Source organism: Crotalus tigris, unplaced genomic scaffold (genome assembly GCF_016545835.1).
Source record: "Crotalus tigris isolate CLP2741 ecotype Arizona unplaced genomic scaffold, ASM1654583v1 scf7180000024342.5246164, whole genome shotgun sequence".
Lineage (NCBI taxonomy): Eukaryota > Metazoa > Chordata > Lepidosauria > Squamata > Viperidae > Crotalus > Crotalus tigris.
In genome coordinates, this window is record NW_024100512.1 from 1,230,460 (window position 1) to 1,246,205 (window position 15,746).

The following is a 15,746-nucleotide window of genomic DNA, read 5'->3' on the forward strand; positions in this document are numbered from 1 at the left end:
GATAAAATTAAACTGCTCTGGGACTTCAGAATTCAAACAGACAAGCACCTGCAACATAACACCCCAGACTTAACAATTGTCGATAAGAAAGACAAAAAAGTCTGGATAGTGGACGTGGCAGTGCCTGGAGATAGCAGAATAGAAGAGAAAGAACTGGAGAAGATAACAAAATACAAAGACCTACAAATAGAAATAGAAAGACTGTGGCAAAAGCAAGCAAGGGTAGTACCAATAGTCATAGGCTCCTTGGGTGCAATCCCAAAACAACTGGAGCACCACTTGAACACCATTGGCATTGACAAATTCGCTATTAGTCAATTGCAAAAGGCGGCCTTATTAGGAACTGCTTCCATCCTGCTACGATACCTGTAATACCATCAAACATCCACATCTGCCTATCCCAGGTCCTGGGTAAGGACTCGATAGGTAGACAAAATGCCAAATCCAGTCTGAACATCTGGCTGACTGTGCGATGATCGATAATAATAATAATGATAAAGTTGGAAGGGATCTTGGAGGGCATCTAGTCCAACCCCCTGCTCAGGCAGGAAACCCTATAACATTTCGGACAAATGGCTGTCCAGTTTCTTCTTAAAAACTTCCAGTGTTGGATCATTCACTGCTTCTGGAGGCAGGTTGTTCCAATGGTTAATTGTTCTAACTGTCAGGAACAGTTCTAGGTTGCTTCTCTCTTTGGTTAGTTTGGAAAATGTTGCCTCCCTTCTGATGTGTAGATGATAACTTTGATGAAGGAATGTAAAAACCATAGGAGTAAATGGCTACCAAGTCCTGGGAAAGGAGAAGATGTGAGAAAAAAATGCAAAGGTAGGCCTGTCTTCATTTTCTTTGGCATAAGGCCTACACTATCTTCTATCTTTCAGGCCCTGCACTGCAACCCAGGATTGAGAGGGAGGGGTAACTAGATGAAATTGACAACACTTGGAATAGTGCATCCAGTTTTGGTTACCATGATGTAACAAAGATGTTGAGATTCTAGAAAGAGTACAGAGAAGAGCAACACAGATGATTAGGGTACTGGAGGCTAGAACATATAAGGAATGGTTGCTGGAATTGGGTATGTCTAGTTTAGTGAAAAGGACTAGGGGTGACATGATAGCAGTATTACAATATTTCAGGGAGTCAAGCTATTCTCCAAAGCGCCTGAGGGCAGGACAAGAAGCAATGGATGGAAACTAACCAAAGAGAGAAGCAACCTAGAACTAAGAAGAAATTTCCTGACAGTTAGAACAATTAATCAATGGAACAACTTGCCTCCAGAAGCTATGAATGCTCCAACACTGGAAGTTTTTAAGAAGAGACTGGACAGCCATTTGTCTGAAATGGTATAGGGTTTCCTGCCTGAGCAGGGGATTGGACTAGAAGACCTCCAAGGTCCCTTCCAACTATTATTGTTGTTGTTGTTGTTGTTACAGTGACAGAAATGATGGTAAAACTTTCCTTTTCTTATTGTCCTTAAACTTTGCTGATGGAACAGTAAAATGGTGACCATTTTTTAACCAGGTACATGGCATGACCTCACTGGTCTGGCATGGGTGGGAAGGATAAAGAAGCCTGGGAATCTACCAATCAGAAGCCTTGGTAAGTATAGTCCAGAAAAAAACATTAGGCCATCACTATGATCAAAAAAGAAGAACAGGTTGAAGTTGAGCTGAAGGGTCTTGAGCAGAAAAGACCCTGGTCCACATAATGGAATTCAAGAAAACTATAACTTAACACGACATGTGAACCCTCCTTATTTATCCACTGAATCTGTATCTGCAACTCTGGAATGTAGGAGAAGGAAAGGCAGAGCCTGGGGGTGCAGTCAAGAGAGGACTCAGCCTGGAATTGTTACGTTCCCACAAGCGATCCAATTCCAGTCCCTCCTGAATTCCATTAACTCTTATCTATCACCAATTTAGTGCTGACTGTTAGTTGATTAGATTCTTGTGTGTAGGCATGAGCAATAAATCAGCTTAACTGGAACTGAACATATGGTCCTGATTCTTTGCACCTAACATGTAGTTTCTCTGTCAACATAACTGAAAGTCTTTTCTTATTTACTACCTTTTTCTCTTAACCACAGATGCCAAAAATATAACACCACAAGCTGACTTTCTCTATTTCTTTCTTTCTTTCCTAAACTTGCAGATCTCTAATGAAATTTCATTTAAAGGCAAAAGTGAAGGGCAATGTTGAGGTCACTAATCAAGTGAAATAAATCTGAGCCAAACTGTAAAGCAGATGCTATAGATATTTTAAGGAGCCAGGTTAAGAGTACAGGAGGATCATGTCTCAATTTGCTATCTCTTTCCTATTTTTTAATGAGTCCCCAACATTCTCTTGGGATGGGCAGTTTGGCAAGCTCTTTCAAATCATGATTTTTACATAAAAATTACTTCCAGTTGGTTCTGCTGCTTTCTGAGCTAAGATCAAATAGACTTCACATTTCTTTATACGGGCAATAAACTTTCTCGCTGAACATAATAGTTCTTGATGCTCTCTGAGCTTGGTTGTTTGCCTCGATACATTTCATTACCCAACTAGGGCACTGATGATGTAAACTATTTGGATAATGAAACATCTGCAAGCAAACAACCAATCTCTGAGAGCACCAAGAACTCTACAAAAACACTTCATAGAAAAGGAACCGCTATTGTGCTATATCTGCTACATCTATTGTGTCTGTTTATCTGCTTATCCATCTTTTGTTAACCTACTATTCGCTTCTTAAAATAAGTTTTAAAAGCTCAGCTGAATTATTTTAAGTGCAAAATGACGAGGCAACAGTTTGTAATCTTGTTTACTTACTTATGTCTCATTAAAAGTATTATGTGAAAGCCTCAGTTGATTAAAGCCATGAGAGATGGCAGAGACCAGTATCCATAGGCTCTCATCTGTGACAAATATTTCCTACTCATTTTCTCTGTTTTGCATAATTTTGCTTACCGTGAGAGGGAACAGAGTGATGGATATATAAGCACTTTAACACCCATTATACCTCTCTCAGTTTTTACCCTACGTCTTGTATCAATAAAATCTAATAACATTTATGCCCTATAGGAGTTATCAGCTGAATTAAAAGCCCCAACCCCAGAAAACCCACGTGCATCATGACCTTTCCTACTACAGTATATAAAAAATAAAGAAAACTAGAGTGAGTTTTAATTTACTCAATGTAGCCCAGCGTATTGGCTCTTGGCAATCGTCCTTGAAATCTAATGAACTCGGCAAGAAAACTTTTATGTAACCAAAGCTGAATTATTAAATAAGGGTAATAAAAATGAGGGTTTTCATTATTAAAAGTGACACTAATAATTACACAGTATACTGTAATTCACTTAATTTAGAATCTAAAGGTAAAAAGAGAACGTATGGATATTATTAAAGGAGATAGACTGCGAGCAATAAAGCACATCAGCTAGGAAGGAGTGAGTTTAAATCTCATCTCAGGTAAAAACACATTAGGTGGATTTAGGCAAGTCATTCTTCCCTCGGCTTCCATTTCCCCTGATCTACTCTACAGCACAATTGGGCTTATTACAATAATGAATGCAAATAATTTTGTTACTCTACTCATAAGTGAATCACAGCAAGTTCACACTGCATTCAATGCAGCTTATTACCAGCTAAGTGATTATAACAGATTTCTCCTACCTGATGACCTCTTATGTTTTGGGAATATATCTGTCAGTTTCATATCAGTATGGCTGTAAATCTTCCCTCTCCAGACATTCATCTCCTTATTCAAGAAAAGGCTTACTTGGCAAAAGGCTCACAGACACAGCTGGGCAAGATTAATTTCTTTCTTGCGAGCAAGAATGAAGCCAATCAGATGCACACAAAAGATCTGTCTACCACAATTTCCAAATTAAAAGTTTTCCATAGGTCCATACGCTTGGGTTTAAAGTTTTTTAACTCCTGCCTTTCCAAATCAATGGATACTTGGACATTCTGTAGGTGCCCTTGGAATGCACCTCATCAATGCTGACATAGCATTAAAAGTCATCTCATCAAAAAGTCAACATAGATTCCTTCCTTGGAAGCTTCATTCCTTGTATCATCTTTCAGAGCAACTTGGACAGGGCTTCAAGATTCCTTCACTTTCCCTTATTACAATAAGGAACATTGCTTCAAAGGGTTGACTATCAGTCTTGAAAGCTTGAAAGAAGCCTTAATGGCTCTCTTACATGTTCCCCAATATCAGCTCTACATTTCTTTACATAGCCTTAGCAATAACATGAGATACTAGAAATATCTATGGGAGGAATTCACAATGTCTTCTCACTGGACTGAATTAATGTTTAGGAAGCAAGGGAAGCTGTAGCCCACTGGAGAGCAGAAGAAGAAAGGCTAGGATAGTCACATCGCCTAACCAAATAAATACAGCCCAAACCGTGAGGGATTTATTGAAATCAAACTGAAGGAGAAAGGATAGTTAAAAAAAAAAAACATAGGAAGATAGACCTCCCTATCTTCTCAAACATCCAGTATCTTGGGAAAAGGACTACTATAACATCATTATCATTTATCCTTCCTTTCCTGGCTTCTTCAGTAAAGAAGATCAGAGAGATGGTTCATGGCCAAAAAGTACCTGGTTAAGGAATTCTGATCTGTGAATTAATGCAGCAGATTTATATCCTGTCCTTCCTCCAGAAATTTAAGATTTCTATTTTGTATTGCCGCTATACTTTTATTCCAAAAGCCACCAATGAGAGGCAGGTAGAACTGAAAGATAATGCACAGCCCAATATCATTCAGTGAATGCTCATGTTGAAACCAGCCTTGAAACTGTATCTCTGTGGTTTTAAGCCAATATCCTACCTATCCCACTAATCAATGCTAGTAAATACACGAAGCACCTAGAGACATTACAGGTAGTCCTCAACTCACAGCTGGTTACAACAGATCTCCCTAGAGCTACTTATGACCCGGATTTGAAGTTCTGATGGCCGCCCCTCCGTAGTCATGTGATTGCATTTTGAGTGCTCAACAACTGGCCACATTTACAGCTGTTTGCAGCATCTGTGTTCATGTGACTGTGATTTATGATGTACTTTGTTTTTACTTCTGATTTCTGCAAAAAAAACCACCACCCATTGTGGTGATTATAGACCACTGCAAAAAAGCTTGTAAAATTGGATGCAGTCACATGTGACTTGCTTAATGACTGGCACAACCATAATTATGTGTTTGATCATGGTCATAAGTTAGCACCTGTACTAACTTTATGTGGCAAGATGTGCAGAATATAATTTGTCCTTGGCATTTGTAACGAATGAATGATACTTAATTTATGATCTACCTGCTCTCAGGTATGTACACACATACAGCATGTAAATACAGAAGTGAGTACTGAGAATGGTTTTATCAGTAGAAAAGACCAAAAGTTTATTAAATGGATTTTTAAAAATCTGCTTGATTAAAAAAAGTCAGAAAGACATCTCAGGAAAACACTAGTATGTTTTAGTTTACAATTTTTCGGGCAAAGTCACAGAGGAATCTCAGCAATATTAAGACATTTCTGTCATGCCACATAAAACGAGGTTAAGAAGGAAGAGTCAACCGATAATAGCTTAGGGAGAAAAGTTTTATTTCATAATATCTTCCTAAGACCCAGTTCTACTTTTGGGTCGGTACACCACACCATTCACAGGAGAAAAAAACATCTACAAGGGAAACTAACCAGAGCATAGGAATACCTATACAAACTCCTAGAAATGTATTTTGGGATTCAAAATAGCTTTCAAAAGCCTTGTGATATTGAAACTCTCAATATTGGTTGCTTTAATTATACCGTGGTTTTACTTTTTATTTTCTTTTAGAGAAAAAATAAGACAGAAAAAAATGATGCATGGAATCATACTTCTCAAAAAAGTTTCCTTTCGGAGCAGTTAGTCAGAATGTTGCGCTTTCTCATTGAGTGGCAGGTAATGAATTGTCTGTCTAATATATATCTTAGCTGTCAGATAGAATATCAAATGTGAACACCCTTCTGGTAAGCCGAGAACCACAATTTAAAGTTTGGAATTGGCTGCGGAAAACGTCTGAGTGGTACTGCAAAGTGAATGGAGCCACATCACACATGGGGTTGTTATGAAATTTTCCATTTTTTTCTACATTTGTTTTACCGGCCTTGAGCCTTTTTAAAGCTTTCACTACAGCTTTTTTTGTGATTCTTCTATCTGAAAAGGCAAGACAGCGTGTTCATAAAAAGGGTAGTGGGCTCCAAGGGTATTTAAAAAAAAAAGCTTCCATACCACATATGCCCTTGAGGTCAAAGCTTTGTCTTTCCTAATCTAGTCAAATAATTGGTCAGGAAAACTGTTAAAAGATGAATGTGTGCAGTTCAACAAGCAACAAAGCACAGGGACATGTTATTTTTACTGGGCTGTATCATAAGGATAGCTAAGTATAGCTATAATTAAGTATTGTACACTTATTCCTTATTCCTAGATTCCAAGAACAACAGTGATTATAATTTTTCATCTCTTTCAATGTACTATCCATCTTATATTATAAGTTGAAAGTTTCAGATATGATGCCCAATTATATCATAATTATCCTGATACAGTGTGACAAATATGATGAGCATTCACAGCTCACTCTTGCCCCATTATCCAATAATTAGTGGGATTAGCTTGCTACTGATACTGTGTGTTTTATTCGAGATAACTTTGTGATAACTCCCCATGAAGGCAAAATACAAGTTGTAGCTAAACTGTATGAAAGGAAAATGAGAGATAATGCTTGCATCTTGTTATTCTAGTTCAGGGATAGGCAACCTTGGCTCTTTTATGACTCGTGGACTTCAACTCCCAGAATTCCTGAGCCAGCAAGGCTGGCTCAGGAATTCTGGGAGTTGAAGTCCACGAGTCATAAAAGAGCCAAGGTTGCCTACCCCTGTTCTAGTTTGATGCTTTAAACAATTTATCTCCTATATAAAGATAGGGAAGAACAAACATAAAATAAGGAAGAAAGATCATGACATGATTTGCTTGCATTTTGATTTGTTTCTGAAAAAAACCCCTCCCAGCTAGCATCTTCTAAAGGTCCCCAACCTTTCGGGCACAAGGGACCGGTTCCATGGAGACAGGTTTTTTTTCACAGACTGGAGGGGCGTGATTTCATGTGCTGCTTGCATCCTGTGGATGGGGCTTCGCTTGTTTGCACGGACCGCTTTCTGGCATGCCGTCGACCAGTGCCGGCCCACAGACTGGGTGTTGGGGACCCCTGTTCTTAAGTACAGATTACCAAACAGAAAACTAACGGAGTTTAAATTGTTTCAGAAAAGATATAAATTCTCACGGACACCAGAATTTTAAAATATTTATAAAGTTTCTACTCTATCTTATTGTAACTCAAATGGCGCAATGTTTTTTTCCTGCCTTTTAACTATCAGAAAGTTTGTTTGTTGATGTATGTTAGTGATGGCGGACCTATGACACACATGTCACAAGTGACATGCCATGTCATTTTTGATAATTATGCTTGAGGCTATGGTGTATTCTCACATGGTCTCTGGGCCTTCTGGAAGTCGCCTGAGAAAGCCCTGGTCTTGCACGGCCTCTGGAGCTTCCAAAAAAAGCAATCAGGAATGGGGTGTGATTTCTGCTCTTTTGAAGGTTGCAAGGAAACACAAGAGCATTCTCTGAAGTTTCCAGGCCTTGTGTAATCCAGAGCTGCCTTGGATAGGCATTTTTTTCCTCAGACGAAGATAAATGGAAAAATATTTACAATTATGTAAGTTTTTTATGCATTTATTAAATTTATATGCTGCCCATCCAAAGCAATTCTGTTCGTTTGCATCCTACTTTTATTATTTTTTACAAATAATTCAAGGTGATGAACATATGCAACACCTTCTTCTTATTTTCTCTACAACAATAACACTCCTGTGAGGTAGGTTGGGCTGAGAGAGAGAATAACTGGACCAAAGTCACCCAGCTGGCTTTCATGGCTAAGGCGAGACTTGAACTCAAGGATCTCAGCTTTCTAGCCTGTGCCTTAACCCCTAGACCAAACTGACATTCTTATAAATTGTTTCTCTTTTGTCAGTATGTGTTTGTGTGCTTGTGCCACAAGTTGGACATTTTCTAAATTTTTGACTCATTTTTGAGCCCAAAATCTTTGCTATATATGTTGATGTTTTAACAAACACATGCATTCTGGCATGCGCAGCCAGACATAATACAGGTGCAAAATCTTTTTTTCCTTCAAAGGCTGAGATTGTCTCTCCCACAATCCCTTCATATTAGCCATGCTGACTTTTCCCTGGGAGCTGATGTGATATAAAACATTTGGACAACATTGCTTTTCTACCCCAGGCATCTTGCAACAATCCTTTGGATTAGGACCAAAAAAAAAAAAAAAAGAACAATAAGCAAAATTATATAGCAACTGAGATCAAAGTTCAAAAAACTCTCTTGTGAATATAGATTAAAGCCCTGAACAATTAAGAAAACATTTATGATCTCTCCTAGCCTCTGTTGAACAGGCTAGTTACAGAATGAAAGGAGAGGCATAGATGAACATAAAAACAGCATTCCATGCAAACAAGTATTTACTACTTTAAATAAAGGAGAAGTTCTGGAAATAAAATATAATCTTATTTACATCAGAAAAGCATGTTGCCTGTTGATTATAATAACTATTTTTAGGTTATTATTATTTCAAATGTTATTATACACACACACACACACACACACACACACACAAATATATATATACTATGGATGAAAATACTTTTATTTAACCATGACTGAATTAATTGGGTCAGAGATGTTCTTTCCAGTTAAAACCGGCAGTTTTCACATCAAGTTTGCTTATTTTTAATTCAGCTGATCCAAACAAACAAACAAACAAACAAAAAACAGATTGAAATCAAATTGTGAGCAAAGGTCAGGTCCACTTTTCCAGACAATTATACAGTATGTTGTTCAATGATACTGAATCCTAAGATAATGAGCTCTCGCAATAGTAAGCTGTAATAGAAAACTCCATTATTTTTTTATTCAGACAAATACAGCTAAATGCTTTGGCATCTTTCCGTCACTGGAATTTCTACAGCAGTGCAAGCAGAAAGGTACAGAAAATCACTGTAGGCAAAAGTGTGTGTTTACTAGCTTTTTTGCTGTTACTGAAGGATTGGAGTTTTTTTGCACACTGCCCGGGATGGCTGTGTCTTAATTTGGGTAGAATTACAATATGGGCATACAGGTAGTCCTCGATTTACAACTTTTCATTTAGCAACCATTCAAAGTTACAATGGCGTTGAAAAAAAGTGACTTACAACCAGTCCCCAACAGCATCTCCAGGGTCATGTGATTAAAATTTGGAAGCTTGGCAAATGGCCCGTATTTGCACATCCCAAGGTCACATGACCACCACTTGTGACCACCTGCCAAACTGGCCACCAACAAGCAAAGTCAATGGGGGGGGGGGAAGGCCAGGTTCGCTTAATGATGGCAAGAATCACTTGACTGCAATGATTTGCTTAATAATCCTGGCAAAAGAGGTCGTAAAATGAGGCGTGATTCACCGAACTCACTTAACGACAGAAATTCTGGTCCCAAATAGCTACCCAGTGTCACTCAACCTTTAGATGGGAGGCATATAAATTTAATAAATAAATAAAATTGTGGTTGTGAATTGAGGATTGCTGGTACTTGAAGATTTTGATTATGCAGACAAAGAACAAATAGCCCAGTGGTCAGGATGAGAACCATATCTTTCCTTATATGAATGAAGTTATTTTTGGAAGGTTTCTAGTATGTCCCCCAAGGCCCTGAAGTCTAGGGACTGAGTGGGGGGGGGGGAAACTGCACTTAGGCTTTTGAACTGTCATTAGAGGAAGGCCCACCTCATCTCCTTGCTAACAATCGTCCAGAAATTATGAAGACGTTTCTTTTGGGGACAGTCTCTTTTCATGTACAATACTTCCAAAGCACCTAAAGGCAGGACAACAAGCAACAGGTGGAAACTAATCAAGGAGAGAAGCAATCTAGAACTAAAGAGAAACTTCCTGACAGTTAGAACAATTAACCAGTAGAACAACCTGCCTTCAGAAACGGTGAATGCTCCAACACTGGAAGTTTTTAAGAAGAGACTGGACAGCCATTTCTCTGAAATAGTATAGGGTTTCCTGCCTGAGCAGGGGGTCGGACTAGATGACCTTCAAGGACCCTTCCAACTTTACTACTACTACTACTACTACTACTACTATTATTGCTGTTTTTATCAAATTGCAGTTTTGATTTTGTCAATGGCTGCACATATGCAGCATATCTAGCCAGGATCTTGAAATAAGACATTTTCCTGGGTTTATGCAATACATGGAACTATAAATTAACCAAGGGTTTCACACAATGCCTTAAACCATTAAAAAAAATGTAATCCAGATAATAAAGTTTACCACATTGTGCAAATGCAGCTGCTATATCATTAACCAATTGATTGACATGTGTGTGGTGTCAATACAGCCACTGTGTTTTGTTTCTCTGTTACTATTTATTGCTTTATATTTCTATATTTTGCTTTGTGATGTTTAGAACTCTGTGGGAGGATAGGCAGGATGTAGATAATTTAAATAAACAAATAGGTATAAAATACTCCAGATTTTAAATGAGAAAGCAGAATGGTGGTACGCATAGTAGTTTCTCCAAAATCATAACCTTTCAGGAAAAAACTGTTTTTGTCATGTTGTATGTTTTCTTTCCTGTATCTTAGCACATTTTTATTGCTGCACTCTCCAATCATAGCCCTTAGGCTAGCGCTGAAGATTAATGCAGATAGATAGAGAAACAGATATAGATATAACGAGACAGCTACATTTCACATAAAATAGTTTGAGGTTCCTTGTTCACACTGAAAGATATATCGTTTATATGTGGCAGCCTTCCGGAATAATGTCAAGCCATCACTTTCCCCTCAATTTATCCTTTAAGTCAGGAAAGGAAAACCATTTCTCCAATATAATGAGACAAAGGAGCCGAAGACCACTTCAATTTGGCTTGGCCTGTCAGCCATCACAGGCTGGGCCCCTGGAAAATTCAACAAGTCCTCAGGTGTGCTGAACCTGTAAATGAGCTCACTGAACATTCAGTGTCGTGAAAAAAACCCATCACAAAAAGGAGTTCTATAAATTCACCGAATTGGAAAAAAACAGTTTCCCTGAGAAATTTAGTTACCAAATTTAGAAATAAGATGCCATTGGGGGGGAGGGAGGGGGGAGCAAGGCTGTTGAGAGGAGAAGCACTGATAATGTTGATTAATAAGTTGCAACCAAATTTAAAGTTTTCCTCCAGCTTAACTGGCCTGTTAATATTCTGCAAACCTGAGCAATGTGCTCTGATAGCAAGGTAACTTTTATGATAAATGTGCTCTCCAATCTGTGCACCAGTCAGGCAGCTATAAAAATCAGAATAATTCATGCAAAGGTTTCCATTGTGTTTCTAAAAAACACTTATTTACATTTTAAATTGCGGAGCAGACAATATGAAATATCCTTCATTTAGACAGGTGTAAGTGAGAAAACAGATGTGTTCATTAAGCGAGGAACAGTTCAACAAACAATAACAACAACAATCATGGAAGGGGGATGGGAGAACTTTACCACTTGGCTTAAAGACTAACGGGCATGAAATAACTTACCTGAAAAAACACAGCCATGGTTCCTATGATCCTTTTTTCTTGGATGGCTGTCCCGAAGCTGTCAAAGTCATCGGGATTGTAGAAATAAATCTGCATCTGTGAAAAATGGAAGAAAAAGGCATTTTTGAGGATCTGAAGGCAAGGTGATGTCTTCCTTTTGTCAATCCAGGAGACAAAAGATTAAATCTCTGGCTTTGTCCTGAAATTCACTGACTAAATCTTATTCTCTTTCCCTCTCAGGCTACCTCACCTAGTATGTTATTTTATTATTACTGTTACTTATATGGCTAGGAGGATTAGATAATGTCCAAGGAGATGTGTGAAAAAGCAGTTTCAATTTAAATCCCATTCCTCTTAATAATAATACAGAACTTTTGAGATCAAGCTATAACATCTAATTACAATAGGTATCCAAGAAGATCAAGGTCAGATGAGAGATAACAGAGCCATATGACAACTTTGAATCTTGAAGGTTTTTTTTGATGAATCCTTGCCTCATTTAGACACTTACATCAGGGGTTCCCAACCCCCCTGTCTGTGGACTGGCATCGGTCTGTGGCATGCCAGAAACTGGACTGTGCAAACAAGTGAAGCCCCATCTGTGGGATGCAGGCAGCACACAAAACCATGCCTCCTCCAGTCCATGGAAAAACCTCCCTCCATGGAACTGGTCCCTGGTGCCCAAAAAGTTGGAGGCCACTGACTTACATCATCCCAGTTGCTGGCAATAACATGTCAATAGTTCCCTGGTTTTAAATATGAATTTATATGTGGTGAAGAGGCACACATGTCATTAACCACTGATGGTGATAAGGACTCCCTTGAATTTGAAATTTGTTTCCCTATCGAATTTCTACACAGGTTCATCTTTTTTAATGTTGCTGAACAAATTGCTAGGAAAACACTTTTATTTGAATTATCCAGTTGTATTTATATCTACAGTGGTACTTTTTAAACAATTGTGACAATTGTTTAGTTTTTAGGTTAAATACTGCATCACTTTTCTCCAAGGATTTCTCTCTTATGGAAAAAGAAATACATATACAGTATAAATAAGACAGAATGTTTGAACAGTTCTGCCTTCAGAGAAGAGAGACTGGTTGGTATAGAAGCACATTAGCCAGTCATAGTGATGTACAGCTTATACAAATATGAAGGCAATCAAAGCACAGCTTTATTCCATCTGCTTTTCTGCAGCAACTGTCCTAATTTATGAACTGAAAGGCACTACAAATTAGGGGCAGATATGCGCACAGCAACATGTGGGTGGCCTTCTGTGTTGAATAACCAACATCTGTGCATCAACTGCTGTTCTATGATAATAAACCCTTGCTGCGTTAGCAACATCTGCAGCTCTTTTTTTTTTTTTCCTCTGCATGTATGTTTTCAGCAGTAGCATCACCTGTCTTTGGCAATTTCCAAATAACTAAGCATGCTAGACTGCAAAAGTGAGATCCTAATAATTGATGATATGCTGAATTGGGATTCAGCTGATACAAAAACTAATCTTGCTGTGTATTGAGTTATTACAATGTTTAGCATTATAGTAAATTAGATAATCAATTTACTGGTAGTTTGTAAATTGCTAAGTGAAGACTATCTGTCTTTAGCTCGGAACTGTAAACTAGCATCTGGCAGTGGTTCTCCAGATTCTTTAGCCTTTCTTGTGGATGCTCATAATTGAAACTATTTGCCAGAAATCTTGGATGAATTTTTAAGAAGAGCATATATGCCTCTGAGCTTCCAATTAAACCTGCCTTGTGAATAATGGTATTAGTTGGAGTTATAGGACCTTCGTATCTGAAAGGCACCAGGTTCTACTACTCTGATCTCCAAATATGGGACACATTTCCTTTGGAAGCTCAAAATCATTATGATTCTTTCCTCCCAAGGCTCTTGGTATGAAAATAATGCAGCAGAGAAGTTATGATCTGGATAGTAATATTCTAGTTTAACCACCCTTTATAACATTCCCTATAATCTAGAGTTACATCCAACTATTTCAGAAAAAGTCAGGGTATTTTTCTTTACCTTCTAATATTTCAGACTAATCTAGTTAATGAATTTTAAATTGATTCAATTTCTATAGCCCAAACTAGCACATTTTCATCTCTAATCTATAACTCTGAAGAGCAAAAGTGCGCATTGCTTTTAACTATGAAAATAAAAGGGTCCTGAATTCTGAAAATGGCACTAACAGGGAATTGTTCTATAGCCAACTGCTTGTGTTATATTCTGGAATCCAGTGATGCCAAGAAGCTGGACTTTCAGAAGAATGAGGCCCTCCAAAGGAAGCAGAATTTCCTTTCAAGATGTAATGGTCAAAGAGAATGTCCCTGAGAGACTGGATTACGATCAGATAAAAGGCAGTTAAGAAGCAATGGAGGTATAGCAAACTCTCCCTAGTTTTTTGGACTGTAAAGGTGAGGGAAGAGAGATATATTTTCAGACTGGTAAGATTCTGTTACCTTTACAATAAAGGTGGTGTTAATATTCATGCCTGGTACTTTTTGTCTGGACTACATCTAAGGGCTGTCATTAGATTTGAAGTGAGTGAAATATTACAAGATGCCATTTTATGTGTGTATGTTGGTATAAATCAGAGTGGAAAGTTACACAATTGCACCAACTGCTTTTGCCCTCCTTTTTTTAAATTTTATTTCCTGAGGAAGAGCATGGGAATTTAGGAGATAATACATTGGGGCTAAAAGATAAGTGTTAATTGTTTTGACTTCTTATTCCCAGCCTCATAGATCATTCTCATACAAAATAACAACCTCCAGGTTTGGGAAAAAGTCAATTTATACAAAAAAATTTAACATGATATATTATGCACTGATGTTCAAATTAAACATAATTTGGCCTTCAGTCGGACTGCTTCAATTCCATTTACCTGAAATCAATAAAATCATCAATAAGGATACATTACATTTTATTTCTCATTCACAATAAACTTAATCCCATTTTCTTAAAAAAATCATAAACATATTTATAGCATACTATGGTAGAATAATAATATTCAATAAATGCCAAACAATTTTAAATCAGATTGATCATATTATAAGGACATTCTTGTTTTTATTTGTGTCCATAGATATAAGGAAAGGCATTGATATATTTTATACATATAATATTTAATATCAGGAGGTCTGCCTGGATGCGAATAAATTTTTGAAATGGTATATCAGAAGTATCTGAAACAAAATTTGGTTTAATACAGATTGTTTCTGTCTTTTATCAATCAGATTAACTCTTGCACTAGAGTGATTAAAAATATTTTTTCTTCATTTATGAAGATGTTCCCTGAAACTCATCAGAAATTTCCTTTACCTCCTTTTTTCAGTAAATTGGCATTGGACTTATTGGCCTGTTTTATTGTCCAAACCAAAGACATTTTACGTATAACTGTGACTCAGCATAAAGTATTATTGGTGACGTGTCTTATATTTATCTTCCATACAAAAATGTATTGATATTGTGAAACAATTCAGAAATTTATCATATATTAATTGGAACAAATTATAGCTATTCCTGTAGGTTCTCATATCTCTATAGAAATGTGTAATAAATGGGAGATTCATTGTTTATTCATTTATTCATCGTATTTCTCATGGGACTCTGAACAGTTTCACAATACAAATATGAAACAATCATAATCTAGCGAAGTCAAAAGGCAGAAGATACACAAATCCAAAAAGCAATTCAGTAGAACAATTGGGAAAAAACAGGTATCAGCCCCCAAATATCCTCTGAAAGGGCTCCATTTTCACTGTTTCTGGAAGATGACTAGAGTTGGGGATAATTTAACTTCAGTGAGAGGCCTACAGGTGTGGGCAAGGCTACAGTAAAGCAGTGTATATCTGTGCCTTGATATCCTACACCTCTTGGAAGTGGAGAACCACCAGTTACAGATTTAATAGGTTGGGCTGATTCAAGAGAGTGAATGTAATCTTGAAGATAAATAAATGCTAAGCCATAAAGAATATTATGTTAACACTACAGCTTTGAATTACACCCAGATGACAAAAGAAAGCCAGTGCAGAGTCTGTCAAACAGATTCAATATGATCTGCAACCTAGAACTAAGCAACCTAG

The 15,746-nt window shown here is 37.5% G+C and overlaps 1 protein-coding gene across 4 annotated transcripts in view; it reads right to left on the minus strand.

Annotated features, from left to right (window-relative positions):
• The window catches only part of PTPRG (protein tyrosine phosphatase receptor type G), a 780,345-nt gene that overhangs the window by 210,561 nt on the left and 554,038 nt on the right, over window positions 1–15,746 (minus strand). For all 4 annotated transcript variants that reach the window (XM_039326607.1, XM_039326608.1, XM_039326606.1 and 1 more), the window contains one exon: window positions 11,653–11,748. In XM_039326607.1, the coding sequence (XP_039182541.1) occupies window positions 11,653–11,748 (96 nt within the window). The remainder of the gene's footprint in view (window positions 1–11,652; window positions 11,749–15,746) is intronic.